Source organism: Protopterus annectens, chromosome 7.part0, assembly GCF_019279795.1.
Source record: "Protopterus annectens isolate FY-2018-M chromosome 7.part0, PAN1.0, whole genome shotgun sequence".
NCBI lineage: Eukaryota > Metazoa > Chordata > Ceratodontiformes > Protopteridae > Protopterus > Protopterus annectens.
The window spans coordinates 304,136,066-304,163,326 of NC_056739.1; the positions used below are offsets into that span (position 1 = coordinate 304,136,066).

At 41.3% G+C, this 27,261-nt stretch overlaps 1 protein-coding gene across 1 annotated transcript; it reads right to left on the reverse strand.

Moving 5' to 3' along the window:
• Positions 1-755: 755 nt before the first annotated feature.
• On the reverse strand, positions 756-27,261 carry LOC122806414 (Krueppel-like factor 15). Its single transcript, XM_044076825.1, has 3 exons — positions 27,089-27,261; positions 16,999-18,065; positions 756-2,166 (listed from the first exon to the last, which is right to left on the reverse strand). The coding sequence occupies exons 2-3, from the start codon at positions 17,985-17,987 to the stop codon at positions 1,998-2,000; spliced, it is 1,158 nt and encodes a 385-aa protein (XP_043932760.1). The 5' UTR covers positions 17,988-18,065; positions 27,089-27,261; the 3' UTR covers positions 756-1,997.

The window sequence follows — 27,261 nt, forward strand, 5'->3', positions numbered from 1 at the left end:
GTTTGCAATAAATGGCTCAGTCAAATATACATTTGTGAGTAGTTACACAAGGGACCCTGAGCTAACACAGCACTTGCAGTCCAAAAATCCTGTGGCAGTTATGGAATAAGGCAAACACAGGCTACTGACATTTCTCATATATATATTTCATTTGTATAACATTTGCTATATATGAAATACCACTTTTGAAAGCAGAAAAATGCAACTTCACTGGGTCATGAGTGTAGAAAAGTCTATTGAAATACAAATATTACACATAAACAGAAAATAAAAACCTACATAGCATCTGAAGCATTCTCTCCTTCACTGACAATTGTCTTTATCTTGTGACCTGATGTTACAATGTTTTAATTTTTTGGGCTATATTAAATGCACTGCAGTTTCCACTTAGTATTCTGAGATGTTTAGGCGTGTAAAAAATTTCTTTAAGGCAAACTCTCTTGAGGGCATGACTGGTGTGTGTTGGCAGGAGGGATCTTAACAATAAAGGGAGGTTCCTTTTATGCACATCTATTTTTCTGTTAGTTCTAGAGTGATAGTTGTAGAACTCATTCAGTCTGTCTAAACCCATACAAGTGTAGAACAGTGGGGTACAGTGACCAAAAAACTGCCCACATTTCTAAATATGACTCACCTAGTGGAGCCAGAAAGTAGCAATGATCTGCAAGTGAAGTCCCCCTTCCCATACACACTGTATATATTATTCATTTTCCAAAGCAATTCTGCTGTGTCAGGAATAGAATAACATGGCTGTGTTTAAAACAAAATCAGCAGCAGGTTAATTTATTGTAATTCTGACGCAGTCATATGTGATATTTCCCAGAGTTCACAGTTTTCTGCAAGTTATGGTCAGGGTGATATCACACAGTCTACAGTTATATTTACCAATATAAATTCATTATTTAGAAGTTAGTAATACATGTACAATGACTAAAAAAAATAAAATAAAACTAGATGAGAAGTTGGAACACTTCAGTGCACCTTGTGTTGCACTACTAAAATTTAACCTTCGCACAGTAACAGCCAGGACTGCAATCAATTTAACGTATATAACCGATCATATGGAGACAACAGTAAACAGTATTGTTTTAGTGAAATTTTGTAATCAAATTCCATAGAAGATCTTGCATTCCATGTAATGTGGCACATAAATGCACTCACACTGTTCTGGAAATACTAGTGATTATGTCTCCTTTCGTAGTTTGCCTTAGTTCCTCAACCAACTTCTTTACACTGTGCATTAGCAAGTGTTAAAGTTATACACAGACAATTATAAAGCCACTAATTTCCATATTACATAAAAAACAGACAAAAATGTACAATGTCTAAACCACCACAAGAGTGATTTTGTTACAGAAAAACTTTTTACTATATATTACTTTCTCCTGAAGAAAGAGGTCTGAACGAAACCCAATGTGAAGGTTTTGCTAAACAGTACTGGCCTCTCCTCCAAATGGAAAATTCTTTGTTGTGAAATAACATAAATATCAAACCTTCATAAAACAGTGCGCTACAGCATGTAAGTGAAATGAAAGGCTAAGGCAAGCTGTAACAATTTGTTGCATCAGGTAGCCATGCTGGCAGAAAGCCAAACTTCTTAATACTAATCATTTTATTTACAGTTATACAGATAGACATCCTAAACGTCAGGGCTGTTTTAGCATACTCTTGCTAATTAGTAATTATGTGGCTACAGATCATTGTTACAGCCTGCTGCAGGAATAACATTCCTACTGAATACAAATAATTGATTTCATTAGTGAACACTCAAACTCTTAATTCTTAACATAAACAATATTTACAGTTAAAAGCAATGGGAGTATTGAAAGACTTCAGGTCAAATAAAACCTACAGAATATGATAAGAGGTAGCATGTGAACATAATGACAGTCTGGCTTAAAAAATAAGATAGCACTGCTAATTGCCTTCGTCCTACTGTCAGACAGTGCTTATTTAATAAGCCTTAATCTCCTCAGTCACTTTTAGGCAAGATACAGTTAACTTCCTATGCGAGGAATTCTGGTGTTACGCTGACCCCGGTGTACTTTTAAGTGCTTGGACAAGTGGTCACTGCGGGCAAACTTCTTTTCACAAACGGAACACTGATAAGGCTTCAGTCCTGAGTGTGAGCGTCTGTGGCGGGAAAGCTCATCAGAACGTGAGAACCTGTTGATTTAAAAAAACAAACAAATGAACCTTGTAAACTTCCAGAAACTGACAATCTTCCACATTCTCCCAGTCTTATTCGATTATCCAACATAAATAAGCTACACTGGCTCCCATCTAGCAAGTTTTACGTCATGCTTGCTATTAACATCTACAACAAAGTCACAGGGCTGATTAAAGAAGAGATTCTACTACCTAAAAAAATCTGATCCCTGTATCTGAGTCAGCAAGTTTAAACAAATAAGGGGATGGCTATAAGGGAAAATGCACCAGGCATTTTGTTAGCTGATTTTGTGTATTGCAGAGTAGTTTCTATACTATCCCTACCTCACAACCATAATGTACAAGCACATTTTTCTCCTAGCCTAGTTCTTTGCAGTTGTAATACTTTGTGTGTACTCCTATGGCCTCAAAAGCTGACAGTTCACCTGTCTTCCTGACACCCATGGCTTTCCATCTCCTATCAGTATTAAAGCAATGCCTTACAAAATGCTGGTCACACAGACACAGGTATATTCCAAACTGGTTTGACAATTTGGAACTGGAATTAAAACAATGCACTCAAAGCTATGGTTGTCATGACATTTCTGAATTAAAAAAAGACTGTGGATGTGTGTGAGGCCACATGGTAATTATGAAAGTTAAACTGGCATACTTCAAAAAAGAACAAATTCCATACAGGAAACTGTCATTAGTATCCTCCCACAGTGACTTACTAGTGAAGGTATGTCTCTGTGTTGCCACGCCACAGGACTTATTCATATCTTTCTGCATTTAACATACAGAAGACCCTAAGAGATGTCTCTACCACCAGTACAATAAGGAAAGAGAGTTATCCTTTCCAATACAGTACAGAGTGTTCCTACAGTACAGTAGTGGGGAGGAGTTAATGATAGTCAACTTTCGGGATTTTTTTCTGTTCATTTGCCTTTTTCCGCAGCAATATAATCATGACATTTGAACAGTGGCTTCTTCAGCCAATATGGTCTACACCATGAATTTTGAATGAAAAAGGGTATGATCGATACAGGAAAGGAAAATAATCCATGGACGGTCTGGTCTTCTCTGACACTAGCTAATCTCCATGCCTGAAACTACTGATGCTTGCTGTAACATAAATTGTGGCACATAACTGGATGTAACATATCCAAAACCTCTGTTGGGTACATGCTGTTCCTTTTTAAAACTTACAGAAACCTTATGAACGAGATTTTAAGAATGTAAGCATTGACAGTTGTACTTTCTACAGTGGGATGACCTCAAGCCAAATATGCCTGAAAAATGGAATGTTGTTTTGAAACAATTATCTGCATTTGTAATCTATATACCATCATGAGGCTTGGTAAAGAAATGGTCAAACCGTAAAGTCACCATTATAAAGATCTGGGGACACTGGCAGATAATTTCAACTTTGACTACTGTAGCTCCTTAAGTCAGAAAGACATATTCTGTAACCCATGTCACTGCAAAGTTCACGTGGAGGGGATTGCTAAACACCTGTGTCAATCAACCTATTATTGAATATTGTGCTGCATTTTGCATCCTTTAAACAAGTCAAGAGAAAGGAATTGAAATGTTAAAATGACTCCTTAAAAGAAAAATCATAGGGCTGGAAAACTTTATTTAAAATGTCTGGAACAGCTATTATCTTCCGTTTCTTTAAGCTTAGTAGGAGCTGACCTCTGACACATGTATAAGGCAATGTCTGAGCCAGGTCTATTTCAAAGTCATTCCATGGAATACACCATGGGGGAGATAACTTCAGATCGGGGAACCTAATACTAAAAATGAATACCATTAATACAACTGGGTTTACTATCAAAATGTCGAACGGAAAAATAATTTCTGTTCAACACACCAAATACAAAAAACTAAAATCAAAATGTAGAACAAGTCACAATGTTGAATCAGCTGAACGAATTCAGCAGATTTGACATTGTTGCCGAAAGCATTACGTGGTGTCCATATAGGAGCTCAGGTAAAGGAAACTCCTATACCTAACATCATGTTTCCCCCTGCACCCCCTGCTAACTATATATTCCAACTCCAAGATCGCACTACAGTGAGGAAAGGGATGAATTTCCCAAGCCACACTGTACCGCGATTTCTGTACAGTTCTTCGAGTTTATATTAGTGAATGCACAGTGCATTCGCTGATATAAACTTTCGAACACTGAGATTTTAAGCCAGATGGAAATTCAAACATCTGTGTTTCAAGTTTTCCATCTGTGGGCATCTCAGGTCACGATTCTGATATTAAACCATACAACTGATACCTTAGTTCGCAGTCGCTCTGTCGAGTAGAGCCACTGGAGTGATCCCCGCAGTGAATTTTCTATTTCCCACCCACTCATCAAGATTTCTCTTGAAGTGGGCCAATGAGGTGCTCTGTCAGTCTCTGGGTTATGAACCTGTCCATCCACCACTTTCTGTTGATTGTGGTAATGAAGTTGAGGTCTCTGCAGCATGTGGTGTGGAGGGATAGGGATTTCTTTAGATGCAGCAGATTTTTTTGAGTCTGTCCATATAGGACTAGTGTTTAAGGCCTAGGATCCTCTTTGTAAGGTACTTTTGCGGCCTCTCCAGTTGTTGCATGTATCTAGTGAGGTACATGCAAAATGTGAGATTGTACTCGATGATTGGCCTAATGAGGGAAGAGCAGAGGGAGACAATGACCTCTTTCTTCCTGGATGCAAAACCCTTAGTAATGAGATGTGCCACATAGAAGGACTTTCTGACCACAGTGGCAATGTGGTGGTCAAAAGAGAGGTTGCTGTCAACCTGTGTTCCCAGATCTCTTATAACGCCTTCTGTGTTCAGTGGACTACCATCAATGTGGTAATTCACGGGAACTGGGTTTTCCCCAAAGGGGATGACGACACATTTTTTTGCAATGAGTTTAAGGCCATGGTACTGACACCAGTTGTTGGTCTCAGTGAGGTGTTTCTGTAGGATGTCAGCATCACTTTGGGAGTTTATAATGGCTCCCAACTTGCAATCGTCTGCGAACTTTGTCAGTCAGAGTCCCTTTGTGTTGGCCTGGACTTCTGAGAAGTAAATACCAAATAGGACAGCACCCAGGACCGATCCCTGTGGGACTCCACTCATGACTGGTTGGCAGTCTGACTTGGAGTCAGCTACTTTCACACTGTGGGTTCTAGCTGTGAGCCAGTTTGCAACCCACCTAGTGATATAGGGGTTGATGCCTAGCTTAGTGAGTTTTTCTATGATTTCTGAGTGGGAGATGGTATCAAAGGCCTTGGCCAGATCAAGGTAGGCTGCATGAACCACCTTGCCTTCATCCGCAGCTCTGGTGACTGACTCAAAGAAGTCGACCAAGTTGAGCAGGCATGATCTACCCTTCACAAAACCAAACTGTGTGGGATCCAGAGTTTGGAGATTCCCTATAGCCTTGTTTATTAGGTCCATGATGATGTGTTCCATAGCTATGCTTGTCAGGCTAATGGGCCAATAGTTCCAAGGGTCCATAGTCACTCCTCCTTTGTGGAAAGGGATGACTATAGCAGTGTGCCATTCGGTAGGGACAAACCCTGAGGTGAAGCTGTGATTGAACAGGGCACACAGGTGAGGTGCCAGTTCACTCTGTAGTTCATGTATAAATTAGCCAGGGATACTGTCAGCTCTCATAGAAGCTGTATTCTTGGCCTTGGACAGTACTGTTTTAACCTGTGGAGCAGTAATACTGGGTGCCTGGCAATCTACTGGTATTGTGATTGGTCCTTTGGGGGGGGTAAAGTTGGCACTGAAACTGTCTGCCAGTATATTGGAAATATCTGTTGGCTCAGTATAGGAGGTACCACTGTGCAGTAGCTCAAAGCAAATCTGGGTATTGCTGTGGAGATTCTTTACATAACTATAGAAGACTTTGTGGTTGTTTTTACTACCTGCTGCAACTCTGTTTTCATAGCTAGCTTTAGAGGATTTGATGAGGGATTTCAACTTTTTGTTGAGGCTGATAAGGGAGTTTTTCCAGTCTTGGGACTTCACCTTATTTTGCATCAGTTTCCTCCTTCTGTTGTAGAGTTTGTTTATGGCAGGGGACCACCAGATTAGCTTCCTTCTTGGTTCTATTGGGTATGGCGAGATCCATGCGTTTGTGTACGTGTTCGTACAGTACATTGTTGTATGATTCGGTGGTTATGCAACTATTCTCCATTCGCATGGGTGCTGTGAAGTTAGCCATCTCTGTTTTTAGGAGCCCAAAGTTAGCTTTGGAGAAGTTTTTCATGGTGGTTACCTTTGCTGGGGGGGGGGTGGATTTCCACGGTGATTAGTCTGTGGTCGGATCTAACCAGGGAGAAGTTAACTATTGGTTTAGAGCAACGGTCACCCATGTTAGTAATGACCAGGTCAAGGATTTTACTACCTCTAGTGGGAGTAAGAACGAGCTGGTCCAAGGCATTGGAATTAATGAATTCCAGGAAACGTTGGGGAAGTGTATTGGTACACGAGTAGTTTTCCCAGTTAATGGTGGGGTAGTTGAAGTCGCCCAGTATTGAGAGTGTTAGGTTGGACCCTAATATTCTCCAGGGTGCTTAGGAACGTGGAGTGTGAGTCTTGGGACATGGTGGGGGACATATAACAGGCTATGACCTGAATCACTGTCTTACCCAATGTTAGCTGCATCTGAACTATCTTTGATGCGTTATGTTGGGCTACCAGTCTGGAGGTGTGCACATCCTTTATGAATATGGAAACATCACTGCCTTTGGAGCTTCGGTCCAAGTTCTGGGGCCGAAAGGTGTGGAATGAGTTATAGCCTGGTAGTGCAGGGGTGCTTTCTGCTGCCTTGAACCAGGTCTCTGTTACAGCACAAATGTCGATGTTCTCTGTTTTAAGGAGTGCTTCGAGCGAGTGCATTTTGAGATTTAGACTTCTAGCGTTGAGCATCATGACCCTCAGACTGCATCTGTTTTGCAGCTGTTACAGTGGTAATTTGGTCTTTGGAACACCGCCTAAAAAAAGCACTATTTGGGGTGGCAAGAGCCTTGGCCAGTATCCGGAAGCCCAGGGGTGACAGATGCAGGGCATCTTTGGCCAAGCATCGAGGTTTGTCAATCATGTCATCCCAGGCAGACAGATACTGGATCCCCATAGAATGACACCAGAAACCTAGCCAATTGTTGAAATCATTCATTTTCTGCTTGTACTGTGGTATAATTCTGGGTGATGGTAAGATGCTGCTCAGGGCTGGAGTCATACCTGTCTGTGCTACATAATCCGAGAGCTCCTCCATGTCTCTTTTCATCTAGTCCAGGGAGGTACGTCTCAGGTTATTCACACCCACATGTACAATGACAGAGTCATATTTCTACATGTTGTTGAGGGACCTGAGTGCGTGCGTTATGTGGCAGATCCTGGCACCTGACAGGCAGCTGACTGTTACTTTCTCCTTATTCAACATAGTGAGTGGGACATCAATGTGGCTCACTATTGAGTCACCTATGACTAGTGTGCTGGGCATGCTGTTTTGCCTTAGGGGCTTTGGTTTAGTGGCACACTGTTTAGGAGAGTTATGTGTCTTGTGATTAGTGTTGTGTTGTGGTAGTCAAGTGCATTTCTGCCTTGGAGGTCTCTGCTGTTTGGGTTGATTTTTCTTGAGAGCCTCTGCGAAGGTGGGTGTGTGGTTTGTGTTTTTATGTGAAGGCAGTGCTGATGTGTGTTCAAGAGGGCTATGTGTTCCATGAGGTGTGGTGCAAGTGTTGATCTTCTCCTCTTGACCAGCTATTCCAGTCTTGGCTGAAGAGTGTGCGGCTTCCAATATGGATATATAAGTGCATCTCTTGCAAGTCTGAGGGTTGGGAGGTAAGAGGAGAGGGTTGTTGGTGTACATGAGGCAGTTGCGGCATTGCCTCAAGATGCCCAAGTTCACCAGGTTAATATGAGAAAGCAGAGGGAACTGACCTTTAGACATGTCTGGAGGGGTGGGCAGTAATAAAAAGTACTGGAGCTGTTTCCTTGTAGAACATTTAGTGCTGGTAGCACTTTTGTGTGCTACAGTAATTGCTACAAGAAGTCTGGCACGGTAAAATGCTAGACTAATAAGCTAGTAAAAGTGCAGGAGAGGAGAAAACTAGCAGATCTAAGGGAAAAATTGAAGAGCAGACTTTGGCACCTCTCAAAAGCTTAAAGATGGTGCTGGATACAGCAAATCTGTATCTGGACTAGATTAGTTACAGAAAAAGTCGGAAACAAGTGCAAACACTAGCTTTTAAACCAGAAAGTTGAAAAAGATAAAAAAACTGCCCACGCGGCCAATAAACTACAAATTGTGGGCCAGAACCCACTCCTCTTGTGGTAGACAGGCTACCTAGTGCTTACCACTCCCACTGATAAGCTAGAAGGCTTCCCTCCAACACAGAAAGGCTTGGGGGGCTCAGAAGCTTACATACTGTCCTGGATACAGCAAATCTGTATCTGGACTAGACTAGTTACAGGAAAGGAGGGAAAAGTGAAACGCAGGCTTTTAGATCAGAAAGTTGAAGGATATGGAAAAAACTGCCCAAACAGCCAATAAACTACAATTTCTGGGCCAGAAACCACTCCTCTTGTGGTAGATAAGCTACCTAGTGCTTACCACTCCCACTGACAAGCTAGATGGCTTCCCTCCGATACACAATGAATGGCTTGGGGGCTCAGAAGCTTACATACAGTCCTGGATACACAACCTTCAACGAAGGTACGCCCATTCACGCATGTCTCCACGCAGAAGACACCCTGAGAGTCGAACCGGACAGCATCTTACTGTGAGGCGACAATGCTACCGCAGCACCACCACCGCGGATTCTTACTGTGAGGCGACAATGCTACCACAGCACCACATTGAGAAGGCTAAAGCCATAGGAAAAAAGCTACTGGACTGACTGACAAACAGGCAGCATAGAAATGTACTCTGCTGGTAAATAACATCAAGTCACTTGGAATAAAGCAGTGTACCCAGGCAACAAGTTCAGCAAACTTGCTTATTAGCAGAGTGTTTCCAAAATTCACTGCAAATTAGCTGGGATACAAGAAGCTTATCTCCAGATTCAAGACCTCCACAGACCAAAATCAGCTGGTGGGGATAGCATGGAAAGAGCCATGCTACTACCAATGAAAAAATGAACAACATTCATTTATGTGTTTCCTGTCAGTTAATGAACATAAAGAATATTGACACATGATTGGCCAATACTTGCTATCAGGACAGCTCTTACTTCAGCACAGTGAGACAATGCTGAAATGATCATCTTCAAAAATCCATAACATTTACTAAAAAGTTATTTTCCATTTTCTATAGTCAAGCATTCTATGGCATGTTATGTCAGTAGTAATGCATAAAAGTTTATTTTATTTGTTATCCAGGGTACAGCACTGATCCACAAGGACCTTTGTCAGACTCGGCCTGGATGTGCTGTCTATGAAAGTGACTCAGTCAGAATCACACAGTAGGCAAATGGAGGCTCAGAGAATCAAACTCTAGATATAAGAAGCATCTCATTAACAGATTGCAGCTTTAATCCACTGTATTAACTGCTATGTTACAAAGCAAACAGTTGTGAAGCATGACAAGAGGGGAGCATGGAGTAATGCATGAGACAATATGCCCCATGCCTCCCTAGATATGCACTAGAACTGTCCAACTTACATTTACAGAATTCAGAACAGCATTCACAAAATTGGAAAAGTGACTGTGGGGAGCTCGTCAAAATTGGAAAAAGTGACTGTGGGGAGCTGGTCATATAGTCACTGTAAATTAGGCTGTTTTTTTCCCATACACTACAGGTCACATCAGGTTCATGTCAAAGAGGTGACTGTCATCAGTCTCCTGAGTTGCAGCGATCTCAGAGTTCACCACCATAGTAAAAAGAAGTTTTGCCCCCCCCCCCCCCCCCCCCAAAAAAAATGTCCCTATTTCTGTGTGACTGCTTGGATACAGTTTTTATCATTTGCAGTGAAAAGCCACATTCAGTGCAGTTTGGTCTGCTGGGTCATTCTACACCTGTAACTGAGACTTGATTTTCTTTCTGCGTACATATTAGCTATTTCAGATATAGCGACCATACAAACACTGAAAATGACAGCAAATGTTATAAGGTGGGATTAATAGCCTTCTCAAGTAAATGAAACCATCAGCTCTGCCGTGTGTTTCAGCTACTAAAGGTGGCCACTGGCACACCATACTACATTCTGTGTCATGCCTTAGAGCTCATATAAGCTCTGTTTTGAAAACAATCTCTCCTGTACCATCATAGGTTCATAGGTGTATACTAGGCTAATGACCACTGGGGCCTTTATAAGTGTAGCCATGCAACCTGACTGTATCCCATGATTTTTTGTGCCTCAGAGGTTATTTTAAGGGAAGTATGTTAGTTAGGACATGATTTAATGGCTGCCTCTGTCCATCAGAGACATACATGTTAGACCAGGGATGAATTTCAAATTTCTCATTCACTGGTTCAGGATTGCACTTGAATAGGGTTTGGGAAGGGCTATGCTTCACATGCATGGGAAACATTCCAGAAAATGGGGATTCTCTGATACAGACCTGTTCCTCCAACATGTCCTATTTAACTTGCAGGCAAAGTTTAAAATACATAGATCTAGTAGTTCTGATACTGTTCATTATGCAATAGGTCCATCAGAGTGGGAACCAAGGATGCCTTGCATGCCTGGCATAAACAACCTCTCATTAGTCTGAAGGAAACAGAGTACAGAGGTAGGGCTTTAAGGTGATCTGCATAGGACACTGTATCTATGCCCTATGGAACCTCTGGGGACATTCCAGTGTTTGCATGTGCCTGGTCAGGTACAAACTGAAGGGGGCATTAAGACTCAATGATAGGTCTAATGATGACTCAGTACAGTGACACAGTGAATTCCCTGGACCTAGATGCCATGCCCTGACTTACAAGCTGAGTGACAAAGAATGACTTCTTACAACCTTAGATACACGTTGGTCGAAATCCAGGTTACTATCTACAGGAGTCCCCAAAATGCCTTGCTACTGTGTCTGCTTTTAGGGGTGTTTTATCAATGAGGTAGCTTCCCTGAGTGGCCAACTTGCCAAAAATTAATATTATGCATTTCTTAGCACTGAGTTTTAAACCATGGCTTTGGCATCAGTCATTTGTCTATGTTAAACCTTCCTATAAGATGTTAATATCTTGGAGGGTTTCTATGATTGAGCCTATCTTGCAATCATCTGTAAACTTGGTATGCCAGAGCCCCCTGACATTGGCCTTAACTTCCGAAAAATAGGTGCCAAAGAAGAGTGGGCCCAGCATAGAGGCCTAGGTGTCTCCACTCATAAACAGTTACTTTGTGAAGGCAGTCTCTCCAATCCTAACTTGCTGGGTCCTATTTGTTCACAAGCTAGCTATCCACAGAGTTACATATGAATTTATACCTAATTTAACAAGGTAATATGAACCGTTTTGCACTTATCCTTTGTCTTGGTAATCTTCTCAAAGAAGTCCAACAGGTTCAGTAAGTATGACCTGCTTTGATGAAACCAAACTGGATTGGGTCCAGTGTATGAAGGTTTCCTATGTCACTGTTAATCATTTCCACAATAATCCTTTTCACGGCTCTGCATGTGAGACTAGTCAGACTAATGGGTCTGTAGTACATGGAATCTGTTGATAGTCTGCCCTTGTGCAAATGGATCACCATTACACTCTTCCATATGTGTGACAAGAGGCTTGTTCAGAGGCTATATTTGAATAGTAACACCAATGGTCCTGATAGGTCATATTTAAGGCTTTTAATAGGCATCCTGGGAGATTATCAGGGCCCATTGCAGCTGTATACTTGGCCTTCGATAGGGCATCTAAGACCTGCTCCCTACTGATAGTTGGACGTATTATGTTAGATGGTATTTCCTGGCAGACCTCTTGGGGGGAGAGGGAGTTTAAGTAGGAGGTGAATTTGTCAGCCAGACAGTCTATATCTCCCACCTCTGTGAATGTGCCTCCATCTACCAGCAGTGCAGCACACTCTTGTGTGTTGCATTTGAGGTTTTGGACATACCTAAAGAAGGCCTTGTGGTTGTCCTGTGCTCAGGAAACCATCTTTACCTCAAAATTTGCTTTGTTGAACTTAATTAGTCCTCTAAGTTGTTTTTTTTTTTAGTTGATAAGAGACTTTTTTTTATCTTTTTGATGCTACACTTCCTAATTTTAGCTATGACTTTTTTTTTCTTTTGTTGTACACCCTGTTTAATTTTTGATTCCACCAGGGTGTTTTGTTTTTTGAGTTAGTTTTTGGATTTCTTTTGGTAGGCACAGCAGCCTCTATGCAATCATTGACATAGTTTTACTGAGCTTACGTGAATATTTCTGCATAGGCTGATGTGTTATCTGGGTTTGGAGGGACTTAACATTTTGACAGGTTATCACTGAGTAAAAGGTAGTTTGACTTGGAGTAGTTTCTAACTGTTACCTTCAGAATGCATGTAGTGAGCTACCCTCAGAATATTAGTCGAGTGTGTTTTGCTACCTTCGGTCCATTTGTATTTCTAACTAAAACTGATGTGCAACTTGTTTATAGTGGATGAAAACATTTTACTACAAATGCCAGGGCTAAAATCAGATCTGGTAATTTACAGCTGAGAATTAAACCTACAAGTTGCTAATGAACTTTATCTAGTAGTTCTAGGTTTGATTTCATAGGTTCATAGGTAGGTACTAGGCTATTAGCCCTAGAACCTATACAAGCCTAGCCAAAAAGTTACCCTGGCTTTTGCCACCCAATTAAATTATTTTCATGTGCCCCTGTCAAGCAGAACCACAGAAGTGATCCCCGGGGTGAATTTCCTATTACCCATCCAATCATTAAGATTTTTCTTGAAGAGTGCTAATGAGGAGCTCTGTTTGACATAGATAGGTAGTCTGTTCCAGAGTATGGGAAGTCTCTGGGACAGGAATCTATCCCTCCAGCATGTTCTGTTTATTGTGGTGACAAGGTTTAGGTCCCTAGAGCATGTAGCTCAGAGGGATTGGGATTTCTTTAAGTGGAGCATGTCCAACAGCTCTGGGTTTGCCATAGCTTTGTATGTTAGGCAGAGATCGCCTCTGAGTAGGTGATATGTGACGGAGTAAAGCTGGAGTTTTTTGAGTCAGTCTGCGTAAGGCATCTGTTTGAGGCCAGTAATCCCCTTTGTGAGGTATTTTTGCGGCCTTTCCAGTTGTAGATGTCTTGTGAGGTACATACCAAAAGGGGCGTTGTACTCTATAATGGGTCGAATGACTAATGAGTAGAGGGGAACAATGACCTCTTTTTTTCTGGATGAGAAACCTTTTGTGATGAGGTGTGCCACGTAGAAGGATTTCCTGACCACTGTGGGGAATGTGATTATCAAAGGAGAGACTACTGTCCACCTGTGTCCCAAGGTCTCTTATCACATTTTCGGTGTTAAGTAGACTACCGCCTATGTGGTAGTTCATGGGTACAGAGTTTTTACCAAAGGGGGTGACAATGCACATTTTGGCATTGAGCTTGAGACCATGGGTTTAACACCAGGCATCTGTCTCAGTGAGGCCCTTTTGTAGGATGTCCACATCGTTTCGATTTTGGCTCCTAGTTTGCACTCATCTGAGAATTTAGTTAGCCAAAGACCTTCTGTGTTACCCTGTACTTCAGAGAAGTAGATACCAAACAGGAGAGGACCCATGACTGAACCCTGTGGTACTCCACTTGTCACTGGTCTGAAGTCTGATTTGGAGTCTTCTACTTTCACAGTGTGGGTTCTTTCAGTAAGCCAGTTGGCAACTCATCTTGTGACATAGGGTTTTATACCTAGTTTAGTGTGTTTATCTATAATTCCAGAGTGGGGGATGGTGTTGAACGCCTTGGTGAGATCTAGATAGGCTGTGTGAACCACCTACCCTCATCTATGGCTTTGATGACTACTTCAAAGAAGTCTGTCAGGTTTAGGAGACATGATCTGCCTTTTACAAACCCGAACTGTGTGGGGTCCAAAGTTTGGAGATCTCCAATGTCTTTGTTTATGAGTTGCAGACCAGGCTTGTCAGGCTAATGTGGCAGTAGTTCCTGGGGTCTGTTGTGCCCCCCCCCCCTTTGTGGAGTGGGATAACCGTTGCGGTGCACCATTCAATGGGCACAAAACCTGAGGTGAGGCTATGATTGAACATGGTACTTAGGTGGGGTGCCAGTTCATTCTGTAGTTCATGTAGAAGGCAGCCTGGGATGTTGTCAGGTCTCATGGATGCTGTGTTCTTGACTTTGGAGAGTGAAGTTTTACCTATGCAGCCATGATTACAGGAACTTTGCATTCTTCCGGTATAAAGATGGGCCCTGTAGGGGGTGAGAGGGGGGTAAAGTTAGCACTGAACCTATTTGCCAGGATGTTGGCAATATCAGTTGGGTCTGTATATTTAGTGTCATTGTGCTGTAACTCAGAGCAGATCTGAGTGTTGACATTAAGATTCTTAACATAGCTATAGAATGCTTTGTGGTTGTCTTTAGAATCAGTGGTGATTTTGTTTTCATAACTAGCTTTGGAGGATTTTATGAGAGATCTCAGCTTCTTATTGAGGCTTACCAGGGAGTTCCTCCAATCGTGGGATTTTACTCTTTTTTTGCAACAGTTTCTTTCTTCTGTTGTAGAGTTTGTTTATGGCAGAAGACCACCAGATTGGCTTCCTTTTTTTGGAGGATAGCATCTTGGTTCTGTTAGGGATAGCACGATCCATGCACTCGTGTAAGTGCTTATAAAGTGCATTTGTGTAGGATTCAGCAGTCATACCTCTATTGTCCATCTGCATGAGTGTTGTGAAGTTTGCCACTTCTGTCTTAAGAAGCATGAAGTTGGCTTTGGAGAAATTTTTACGGTTGTTTTCCTAATGGGGGATGGGAGCGGGATGTGGATGTCTAAGGTTATTAGCTTGTGGTTGGATCTGACCAACGAGGAGCTGACCTCTGGTGTGGAACACCGGTCACCCATGTTGGTGATGACCAGATCTGGGATATTGCTGCCCCTAGTGGGGACATGGATAAGTTGATCCAAGGTGCTGGAATTGATGATTTCCAGAAAACGTTGAGCAAAAGATTTGGTACACGAGTAGTTTTCCCAGTTAATGATAGGGTAGTTGAAATCACCCATTATTAGAGTGTTGGGTTATACCTTAATATTTTCCAGTGTATCAAGAAAAGAGGAGTGGGAATCCTGGGGCATGGTGGGGGGTCTGTAGCAAGCTACAATCTGGATTGCGGTTTTGCCCAGAGTTAGTTGAACTTGGATAATCTCGGATACATTATGCTGAGCAACTAGCTTGGAGGTGTGGATATCCTTAATGAATATGGACACACCTCCACCTTAAGTGTTTCGGTCCGGGTTTGGTGGCCGAAAGGTGTGGTATGAATTATAGCCAGTTAATGCAGGGGTGCTCTCTGGAGCTTTGAACCAGGTCTCTGTCACTACACAGATGTCAATGTTCTCCATTTTAAAGAGTGCCTCGAGTCAGAGCATTTATTAGGTTTAGACTTCTAGCATTGAGTAGCATTACCCTCAGATTTTGCTTGCTTGTACCTGTAGGGGTGGCAACAGCCTTTGCCAGTATCCGGAATCCCAAGGACGATAGGTGCAGGCCATTTCTGGCAAAGCACCGTGGTCTGTCAATCATGTCATCCCAGGCAGACAGATACTGGATTCCCTTAGAATGACACCAGAAGCTTAGCCAATTGTTAAAGTCAATCATTTTGTCCTTATACTGTGGTATCATTCTGGGTGATGGCAGGATGCTACTCAGGGCTAGGATCATAACTGCCTGGGCTACAAGATAGGAGAGCTCCTCCATGTCTCTTTTCATGTAGTCCAGGGAGGTACGTCTCAGGTCATTCACACCAACATGGACAATGACAGAGCCATATTTGTACTTGTCATGTAATCCAGGGAGGTACGTCTCAGGTCATTCACACCAACATGGACAATGACAGAGTCATATTTGTACTTTCCTAAATTTCCATTTGCCTACTGTGAGAGTGAGCATGTCATTTAATTATGTAGTTCTTCTGGGTCATTCCTGAAATGATGTAGTTGTGTTTACTGGGTTTACTTTGTTAACAAACAAACAAATAATATATTTCAGTACCAATATACATTTTGTCGTAATAGCAACAAATATATGAGTGAATTACCTTATCTTGAATAAATATTTTAAATAAAATATTTTGAACTATGTAAGGCATCTTTCAAACTAATAGTTTCAACCATAAACATTTATTTAAGCAACATTGTATCCACATTTGGAACTTTATAGTTTAATCTCTTCCCAGATTTTCATCTTTTGCTGTCAGATTCACTGAATGAAAGCACTGCACATCCATCACAGTATAAGACTTAAGCTAGGTTATTAATTAACATTTTGGGCCACTGGACTATCTTTTTATGCCCCATATATGTTCCATCATTCTCTACCCACTGGGTAGTCTGTCTTACATACACCAGCCACAACTATACACCATGTTGCCGTCAAACGACCCATCAGCTTTATATACTTTTGCGGATTACTCTGGAAGAATTACTGGAAATAAAATAAAGTGATTAAGACTGCGTTATACGCACCACATTCACACAGAAGAATTTCATGCCCTTACATTGCATATGCATTACTGGTGAGATTACTGACTGTTGCTATAAGTTTCAGATCAGAGTGGAGAACCCAATTCCTGTCATTTTATAAATGTGCTAGTGCCAATGCATGATAAACAGAGGGAGACAGAGAGAAGAATAAAAAGTGCTCTGGGATCCCCAGAGTACCTCTGGCGCATCACCCACCAAAATGATAACCCCTGTCACTATTTTCTTACCTCCATCCACAATCAGGCCATGTGCAGATGTAAGGCTTCTCTCCCGTGTGGCGTCGGAAATGAGCTTTCAAGTGGCTGCTCTTAGTGTACATCTTATTACATCCTGGATGTGAGCATTTATGCACGCGGATCAGGGAAGGGGAAACTTTTGGAAGCTTCTGGGTTCCATCCAATGTTATACAACTGCCAACACCTCCAGGTCTAACTGCAATTGGCAAAGGAGCAATTTTGACATACTTTTGGTCTGAAACATTTAAAGGTGCCTGAATCACTTGAGGAATCACAGCCACTGTTTGTCCCTGTACAGTAATTAACAACTGCGCAACTTTAACTCCACCAGCAGTAGTCTGAGGCAACTGGCTTTCGCTAGCTAACTGTATGGGCTGAATCTGAAGAACTACTGGTATGCTCCCCACTGATGCTGTAACTCCGGAAATAGCTGCTGCTGTCCTTGTCTCCTGGGACCTTGAATCAGAGCCCCCAAGAGAAGTGACCATCACCTGCCCATTGGTGCTCCCATTCAGTTTTTCCAAACCCAGTTCAGACTTTATCTCAAACCCTGCTCCTGCCTGTGAGTTGTCTGCCATGCCTTCCTTTATCAGGTCCATCTTCTCCTTCAGAAACTCCTCAATTTCCTCAAGAGTGGGAGTAAAGTCACTGGACATGCTGGAGCAAAAATCGGGCAGCTTGAGATGTGCCTTATAGACAGGAGACTCTTCCTCCTCCATTTTTGTTGAAGCTAGACCCATCTTAACTGGAGGACTGTAAGAAAGGTTACAGGTATCCTGGATTTCAGGACTTGAGCAAGATTGAGCACTGGAAATGTCACTTTCACCATCCCCCTCCTCCTGCAAAAAGGATGGCTGCATGAGAGCTTCATTACCACAAGCCAAAGACTGCCCACAGGTTCCTGTTGCAGTAGCTGGTAAATCTGCTATACACAATGGCTCACTGTAATTTACTGAAACCATTTGACAATCAGCCCACATGTAGCAGTAAATAATTTTTTTCAGTAGAAATTCTCAGCAACTGGCAATATTTTCTTGTATACGACACCCTTGTATGACCTGTGGGAGGAAAAAATATTATTAAACATGTTAACATACAGAGTTAGCTAGCATTTAGCATCATACTGCCAACAGAATGATTTTGTGAAAGGCCTATTATGTCATGCCTAATTTCACTGCTAGAAATGAATATTGATTTTATGTCAATCTATTTCCCCAGCGTAAAGTATATCTGCAGTACCTGTGTACATTTTGGCTCTGGTTTGTATCATCCCTCTCTTATGCCCACTCAATGTATTCCAAATTGCATCCATTACACTGGACCACCTCTGCTCAAGGTCTTTTCCAAGAGTCTTCCATTCTTCTCCGTGAATAACTTTCTTGCATCTCCTTATTTTCAAATGCTGACTGTAAATACAATTACATTCAGCCACATACTGGAAGACACTATAGAACCACTAGCCATCCATTTTTGTTAATTTTTTACCTAAATAACCCTCTAGGAGCAACTGCCCCTTTCCAGGAGTGACATGAGGGCACTATCTGGTGAAAGGAATTGATTAGAGTTGCACAGTCTGCAACATCCGAGGGCAACTTTAGAAATTCTTTGATTTGTTATATGGAATTAGCTTCTAGGAGGGGAAAGCCCAGTACGTCCTCATACAGAACATAACAATCATGTAGACCATAACTCCATGTATTACCTGAAATGGGTCCCAACTGACTGGTGCACCACCATAGTAAACAAATTCATAAATAAAAAGAACTACCATCAAACCTCACATGCAACCTAGCATGAAAACTTAATTCTAACCCCATCTTTAATAGAACAGAAAGGAATTCAGCTGTGTGTGCTTTCATTCAGTGTGTTGTGTGACCAATCTGAAGTTGATTAAATGGCCTTTAATAAAACTATCAATGCTCTACCCCCCCCCCCCAAAAAAAGACAAAAGGAGTGAAACCTGCAAAATACATACTACTACTTTGTGTACTCATAAAGGAAGATTTCTCAAATCCATTCAGCAGTAGCGGTGACTTATTTTAGGTGCTTGTTTTTAAACACCTTAACAATGAAATATGTAAAATGAATAATAAAACAGAGTATAAAATCATAAAATTAACAACTTAGTAAAAGACAAATGTAAACTAGTCAAAACAGAACAGTGATATTGTAAGTATAAAAATTGCTATCCATATATATTATCCAAATCAAGAAAAATGGCATGGATAAGATGAATAAAGCTAATTCTACAGACAACAGATGTTTCATAAATCAAATGCCACAAAATAAATAAGAAGTGAGTGACATTTTAAAGCAAGACAGTGTTGGGTATTCCATCAACCCCATTAGCAAAGGAGGTTCAAGAGATGAGGAGAATGATGAGAAAAGACTCGGGTACCAGAAGATTCCAAACATAACCTTGTAGCATCCAAGAACCCCAAGGAAAATTAACATCAGGATCCCACCATGCTGTAGTGGTCAAGCACTTCTTAAGGCATGGACTTTAAAGATGATATGTGACTGAACAGGCAATCAGCACAGACTTTGTAGAACAGGTGTAATGTGGTGGCAGCAAGAAGTACCAGAAAGCATCAGTGCTGCAAAGTTCCACACTAGCTGCAGGCAATCTAGCTCACATTTGGGGAAACCCAGGTACAGAAAATGGCAGTGATCAAGCTGGGAGAAAACCAAGGATAGTACTATCACTGAGAGGAACTCAGGGGGAAGAAGATTCTTAATGTAGCAAGTATTTTGAAGATGGGAATAAGAACTATGTACAACAGATGAAGCATGGTTCTCAAGAATCAGTCTTTCATTGAAAAACACACAGGGGTCTGTCACCTTCTTCATGAAAGGGAACTTAGAACCATTGTGAATCATGATGGGGCAAAGGGATGGAAAATTACTTTCCCTCAAAGTGGCGTGGACAGCCACGGTTAAAATTGTGGATGTGTTCGGTCACATGTGATTAGCATGCTGTGGTTCTGCAATGAGCCTTGCTCTTCACCTACTGAATCTGCAGCAGACATGTCTCATGGGAAAGAGAGAGAAAGCTGAGCACATCTGCAGAGCAATTGAATCTGCTTCCCAGTACTCATAAAACAACAATGGATCTAACATCGAACCCTGTGGAATTCCAGATATGACGGGTTAAACTGATTAAGAGTATATCCTTGAAACGATCCATTGTGCATGACCTGTAGGTAGGAGGCAAACCATTCGAGGACAAATACCTACAGCTCCATAATTTGTTTGTGTACATCACAGGAAAAAAAGAATGCTCAAAGAACACCAAATCTAAATGTGCACAAACCAATAGGACTTTACACGACTTACCAGATGTTCCCTTAGTTCACCATGAATTCTAGGGTAAGATCTTTAACGTTTTTAACAAATTACTGGACTATAGTAATGTTCCTTAAGAGTGGGAAAGGCCAGATGTGGCCCCTCATTACAGCAGTGAGAGCAAGACAGTTCCTGGAAAAGATCTTTCAGACTGGCTTAAATTGTAGTGAAAATAACAGAAACAGTGAAAAAGGACATAATTTTCAAATATCTGTAAGAAAATAAAGCAGTATGCTATGACAGAAAGTTCTGAATACCTTCAGGGAATCTGTAAAGCTCAGTTAGGTATCATCTTTCAAAAAACTATACATACATATATATATATATATATATATATATATATATATATATATATAAATATATATAAATATATATATAGGCATTACTCTAGCTCCAACACCCTAGCCCAAAGGTTCCTAGAATTTATAAACTCAAATGCTATGGAACAACTTGTTACCACTCCCACAAGAGGGGAAAACATACTGGACCTGATCATCACCAACATGGGGACACTATGCTCCAGACCAGAAGTGTATCCCTCACTGGTAAGATCAGACCATAAACTAATCTCACTGGATATTCACATCCCGACCCCACCCCCTGCCCAGAAAACCACAGTGAAAAACTTCTCTAAAGCACATTTCACATGCCTCAAAACTGAGGCGAAATCCTTCAAAGTCCCTGGGCCTGTGGAAAATATGGCCCAGACCGCAGAATCCTTTATAAACGCATTCTATGAACACCTTCAGGAATGCATGGATCATGCAATCCCAAATAAAACCAAGACCCAATCCTCCAAAGGCAGACGTCCTGTCTGGTGGACCCCAGCCATAAACAAACTATACAATAGAAGGAGGAAGCTACTACATGATAGAGCAAAATCCCAAAAAGGGAAGGCATCTCTGATCACTATTAGCAAAAAACTACGGGCACTCATAAAATCGTCTAAGGCCAGCTTCGAGAGAAAACTGCACAGGACACCAAGGATAATCACAAGGCTTTCTTTAGTTATGTTAGGAACCTGGGTGGGAATTCCCAGATATGCTCAGAATTAGTCCAAAATGACAAAAAATACACTGAGCCCACAGACATTGCCAACATCCTAGCAGACAGGTTCAGTGCAAACTCCCCCCCCCACCCCACCAAAAGGGCAAATATATATCCCAACAGAGTGCTGCCCCCCTGACATCTCAGATGCTCACGTAAGAGCCGCCCTCTCCAAAGCAAAAAACACAGCATCAATGGGACCAGATGGTGTCCCGGGCTGCGTCCTACATGAACTCCAAGAAGAGCTAAACCCAAACATAAAACTACTGTTCAATCTTAGCCTTACTACAGGATATGTACCCAAAGAGTGGCGTACAGCAACAGTGGTCCCTCTCCACAAAGGTGGTGCCTCAACGGATCCTGGAAACTATCGCCCCATAGGCCTGACTAGCTTGGTCTGCAAAGCTATGGAAAGGATCATCATGGACCTCATAAATAAAGATATTGGGGACCTACAGACACTGGATCCTACCCAGTTTGGCTTTGTTAAGGGCAGATCCTGCCTCTTAAACCTGGTTGATTTCTTTGAAACAGTCACCAAGGCAATTGACGAGGGGAAGGTGGTCCACACAGCCTACCTGGACCTCGCAAAAGCCTTCGATACAATAACCCACTCAGGCATTATAGATAAGCTCACCAGCTTAAATATAAACCCCTATGTCACTAGATGGGTTGCAAATTGGCTCAAGGACAGAACCCACATGGTTAGAATTGCTGGAGCCATGTCAGACTCCAAACCAGTTACAAGTGGTGTCCCACAAGGCTCAGTTCTGGGACCTCTCTTGTTCGGTATATATTTCTCGGCGGTACAGGCCAACACAGAAGGACTGTGGCTGACCAAGTTTGCAGATGACTGCAAACTGGGTGCCATAATCAACTCTCCAGCCGACACAAGCATCCTCCAAAAGGGCCTCATAGAAACAGACAACTGGTGCCAGAGCCATGGCCTCAAGCTAAACGCCAAAAAGTGTATAGTCATCCCCTTTGGCAAAAACAAAGTGCCCACAAATTACCACATAGGTGGTAATCCATTAAGTACAGAAGAAGTCATTAGGGACCTGGGGACCCAAGTTGATAGCAATCTCTCATTTGACAACCACGTGGCCAAAGTGGTTAGAAAAACATTTTATATAGCCCACCTAATCATGAAGGGATTCACATCTAGATCAGGGGAGGTCATTGTACCTCTTTACTCATCCCTCATCAGGCCCATAATTGAGTACAATTCCCCTTTTGGGATGTACTTTACCAGACACCTGCAGCAACTGGAAAGACCCCAAAAGTACCTCACCAAGAGGATCAAAGGGCTCAAACAGATGCCATATGCTGCCCGGTTAAAGAAACTCCAGCTCTACTCAGTGGCATACCGCCTGCTCAGAGGCGATCTGTGCCTGACGTATAAAGCCATGTCCAACCCAGAATTAATGGACATGCTGCACCTCAGAAAATCCAAATCCCATCGAGCTACGCTCGAGAGACTTGAACCTCAGCACTGAAATAAATAGGACATGCTGGAGGGACAGATTCATAACCCAGAGGCTCCCTTCACTCTGGAATAAAATCCCAGTCCAGGTTAGGCAGAGTCCCACATTGACTCTCTTCAAGAGGAATCTTGATGAGTGGATGGGAGATCGTAGGTTTACCCCGGCTATCACTTCTGTGTCACTGTTAGACAGAGGCACAGTATACTAACCTCAAAAAACGCATAGCAAAATTAATTTAAAATGGGTGGCGAAAGCCAAACACACTCTGGCTAGGCTTATAAATGCCCTAGGGCAGATAGCCTAGTATGAACCTATATATATATATATATATATATATATATATATATATATATATATGCGTGTGTGTGTGTAAGAATAAGAGAATACTGTTTAAACATACAAAATGGTCAACTCAGGGGAGATGTAAAGAAGCATTATTTCACAAAAAGTATGAGGGATAGTTAAAATAGCTTTAAAGTTAAAACAGTGTAGGAATTCAATAATTGCCTAAGGCACAAATAAAACATTAAATTACAAGAGTAAATAAGTTGTTGCTTAAGTACCTAAAATTCGCCCAGTAGATGAGGCTGGAATGACACAATATGCCAGTTTCCTTAATTAATACCAGAAAATGTTTTAACACATTTTAAGCATATTCTTTGGATTTTCACCACAGATATTCAATTACATGTGGCAGAAATGGTTATAAAATCACAAATATGAAGGCAAAACAGTATATCTATGCATTTGTTAGTGTCTACAGTTAGCACCAAGGGCCACACTCTTACCAGAGCAAGGTATTATCTGTGCTGTAACACAATATTCTGCTGCTGCTCTCCAAAGGACTTGCACCTCTGGTATTAGTGTTTTTATTAAATACAACTTTTTGAAATACGATGCCTACAGAAAGATAATGCATGGTGTTCTTAAATGAGTTTGCTGGGACATAATATGCACAGCAGTGTGGCAGGACTTTCATACAGAATTACTGCCCTGACCTCTGTGCATAATTCCCAGCTTCTTACTTCCAGAAACAGGGACAAAAAGTTCAAACCCGTGGATGGTTTTAAGTATTTCCATTGTTGACTAAGAAAATCAGCTGGATAAGAGGGCTTGAAGCAGTATAGATTTTAAGGATAAAACAAACATGTAACTGCAATGATTATTCTTTGTTGACTGCAACTTGCCACCTTTCCTCATGCAAATAGCCAATCTGGGAAATCTATCAGAAGTGGAGATGCTGAGAGTTATGCTTCTTTGTACTAGGTTTTTGACTGTTTAAAGCATGGTGACTACATTCCTATATCTACAAATGGCATAAGCAGCTGTGCACATCTAACCCATAATGATACGCAAACGAGCAGATATTTTACTGCATTACATAAAAAAGTATTAAGACAGTATGTTTGTCATCATAGTACAAAGAAAAACAAAGTGCAAGCTTGTGGGTGACTCATCTCATAGGCAGCAACAGCTTAACCCCACCTCAGACTGGCTGCAGCCAGCTGGTTGCTGTTTGCCAAACGAGGACAAGTCTCATGACTGAGAACTTCCCAAGCTCCACCCTTCACACAAACCACACAACTTACATGTGACAGAGTATATATATTATGCTGGCCAACCCCACAAACCTAAGGATCCCTCCCCTTGTGCTTTCTGATTGGAAGGCCACAAAGTCTCTTGTAACTGAGGCCTCTTATTGCATCATAGCACATTCACTTGCAATGCATGGAAACATCCGTGCTTGCCCATGACCAGCAGGATTGCTACCTCCAGCTTTTTTCACACAGAATGTTTTATAGTTTGAAACACTGCTAGGCCAAGGCATTAGATACAGATCTCAAGGACAAATAAATCATATATTTGGACCAACCGACCAGACCTAATTGACAATTTCTGTTATATGAATAACATCAGTTCACTACTTTGATTTTCAGCTTTGGAAGATTTGTACAGTAATGCATTTCTATAACTGGCATAATTTAAATATTCTACAGGTTAAACCTATGTATTCCTAACTGTATCAGTGGATGAACAAGCTGCTTCATTAACTGCTTTATTTCAGAAAGATCACTGTGGGTGTGTATGCTTGTATGCATCAGTTTTTTAACTTAATGAACTGTAAGTGATCCATTAGCAGCCCAGTTATTTTTTTCTAAACATCCATTTAACCAAAAAAAAAAATCACTTACATTACTGTCTGAAAGCATATTTGCTATTTTGTTCTGCAAACTGTTACCAGCAATAGCTTGTCTTCAGAAACAGATTTTTTTTTTCCTTATCAGCTGAGGTACAACTTGTAGGTTATGTGCCTCATGCTTGGATTACTGTGTTTTTGGTTTGAAGTTTAACTCATCCTCTCAACTGTACAGATTTTTGCAGAATGTCCAGATTTTTGCCTCATATTTTTGGTCCATTTTTCTTAAAATTGCTGTTTTTACCAACTCATTGTCAAACTATTGAAGACCTAAATCAGAAAATAACAGCCATTTGAGTTTCAGACTTCATGCCCTTCAGAAAATTAATGCTAATGCAAAACATGTTATTCTATCTACTTTCTATGTTTGTAAGAGCAATATTTAAAAATTGTCCCTATTTTTGGGCTTTTATACCCCCATTATTTATGGCTTTGCCCAGATTTCGTGCTCTAAGAGGTTGAGAGGTATGCTTGCATACCCTATACTTGGACTACTGTGGTATTAGTATATATAAACAAACATTTACTATAGAACAGGTGGCCTTAGGAAATATGTTACCATCTGTCCCTCTTTGAGAGGGATAGTCCCACTTTGGGCAATTGTGTCCTGCAAAAAAAAAAACTAAAAAATGGCAAATGTCCTGAGATTTTAAGACAAAATATTAGGTTTTCTTCAATAGTTGCCTAAAACAGTTATTTTGTATCTGGGACTCATACATATTATATGAAATAGCATAATCAACTCAAATGATACAAAATAAGCTTTTATTTTGGCAGAAAAAAGTGAAGTTCTGTCATTTGCACTGGCTGTGGCTATGTTTTGTCCTTCAAAATCTCACATTTCTACAAAAGATGTCCCACTTTAGACATCTGAAAAGGTGGCAACCCTATTAGGAAACAACTTGCTGTGACTCCTGACAGTTTGATAATGTAAGAGACCGCTGTGTTTACAGTTTCTTCTAAGGTGCTGCTCTCTGAAACAGTATTTTATTAATTATTTTTACTTGCTCCCCTGACTGCTAACATATACAGTTCCCTGCGACTACTTTACCCTTTATCTCCTGTCTACTGTTCAGTATCTTTCTGCCAATTCCATTTACTTTTAATACTCAATTACTATCTGTCTCAACCAGCAAAAATCCTTTTGCCATATCCATCATGATCCTCTTCCCAGTGTTTTTGCTAATCTTTGATCTGTTTGACTGTTGTCTTGATCCCTGCTTCAAAATCTTCCAAAAGTACTCTGCCTGCTACATTACCACAGCTGCCTCCAAGGTTGTGAGGTTTGCTGAACACCTGTATGCATAAGCCCTTGTCAAAAGACACATACAGTTTGTCACTGATTTCCTGACCTTCTAGTTAATAAATACCCCCTGACCCTTCCACCTAACCCACTAGTTAAACTGGAACTGTTATAAAGTGGGACTGTGATCTCTGCAGTTGTAGTAGATGGAACTGTGATATTTACAATGTAGAGCTCTGCGTGTATACATTATGTAGAGAAAATGAGTCTGTGGTTGTGGAAATCATGTTAAGACTCAATGCGGAAAGATCTCCGTTCCGGACGGCTATTGACAAACTCTAACATCCTGTTCCAGAGGTATGGAACCCGCTTTATTTCTTCAACTGGGGCTCGCTGTTTACTTTCCTAACAAAAGTATTTATATTACTCCAGACAGAATGAAGGTAGTGAAGATTTCTGTCAATGTTTGATATTTTCCTTCACTTTGCATTTATTTACTTTTTTAATTTTATTCTGCACCGCTTGCGATTCCCCTGCTGATTTGTTTTTATTACCCCCGCCCCCATTCCGCGTGGAATGCACATTAGTCATAACTGTTATTTCTGGCCACCCAATAACAGGGCCGTGAGCCCCAAAATAGATTCGATCCTTTACACTGCGCACCCCCCCCCCAAGAAAAAACAGTTAGTTCAGTGTTTGAACCTTCTATATAGCTAGACCGAACATTTGTCAAGCAAAACGCACCGCTCGCACATGCGAACTTACCTCTTTGATTAATCTGATGTTAATCTCTTCCTGGTGTTTGTGATCTGCAGGAGTTATTCCCCCTTACTGTGGTTAGATTCGTGAATCCCACCTCGTTACGAACTGATTAGAACAGTCACAAGTCGTACTTCCATGCTGGCAACTCGGTGCTACATCACATGACGGAGGAGGGA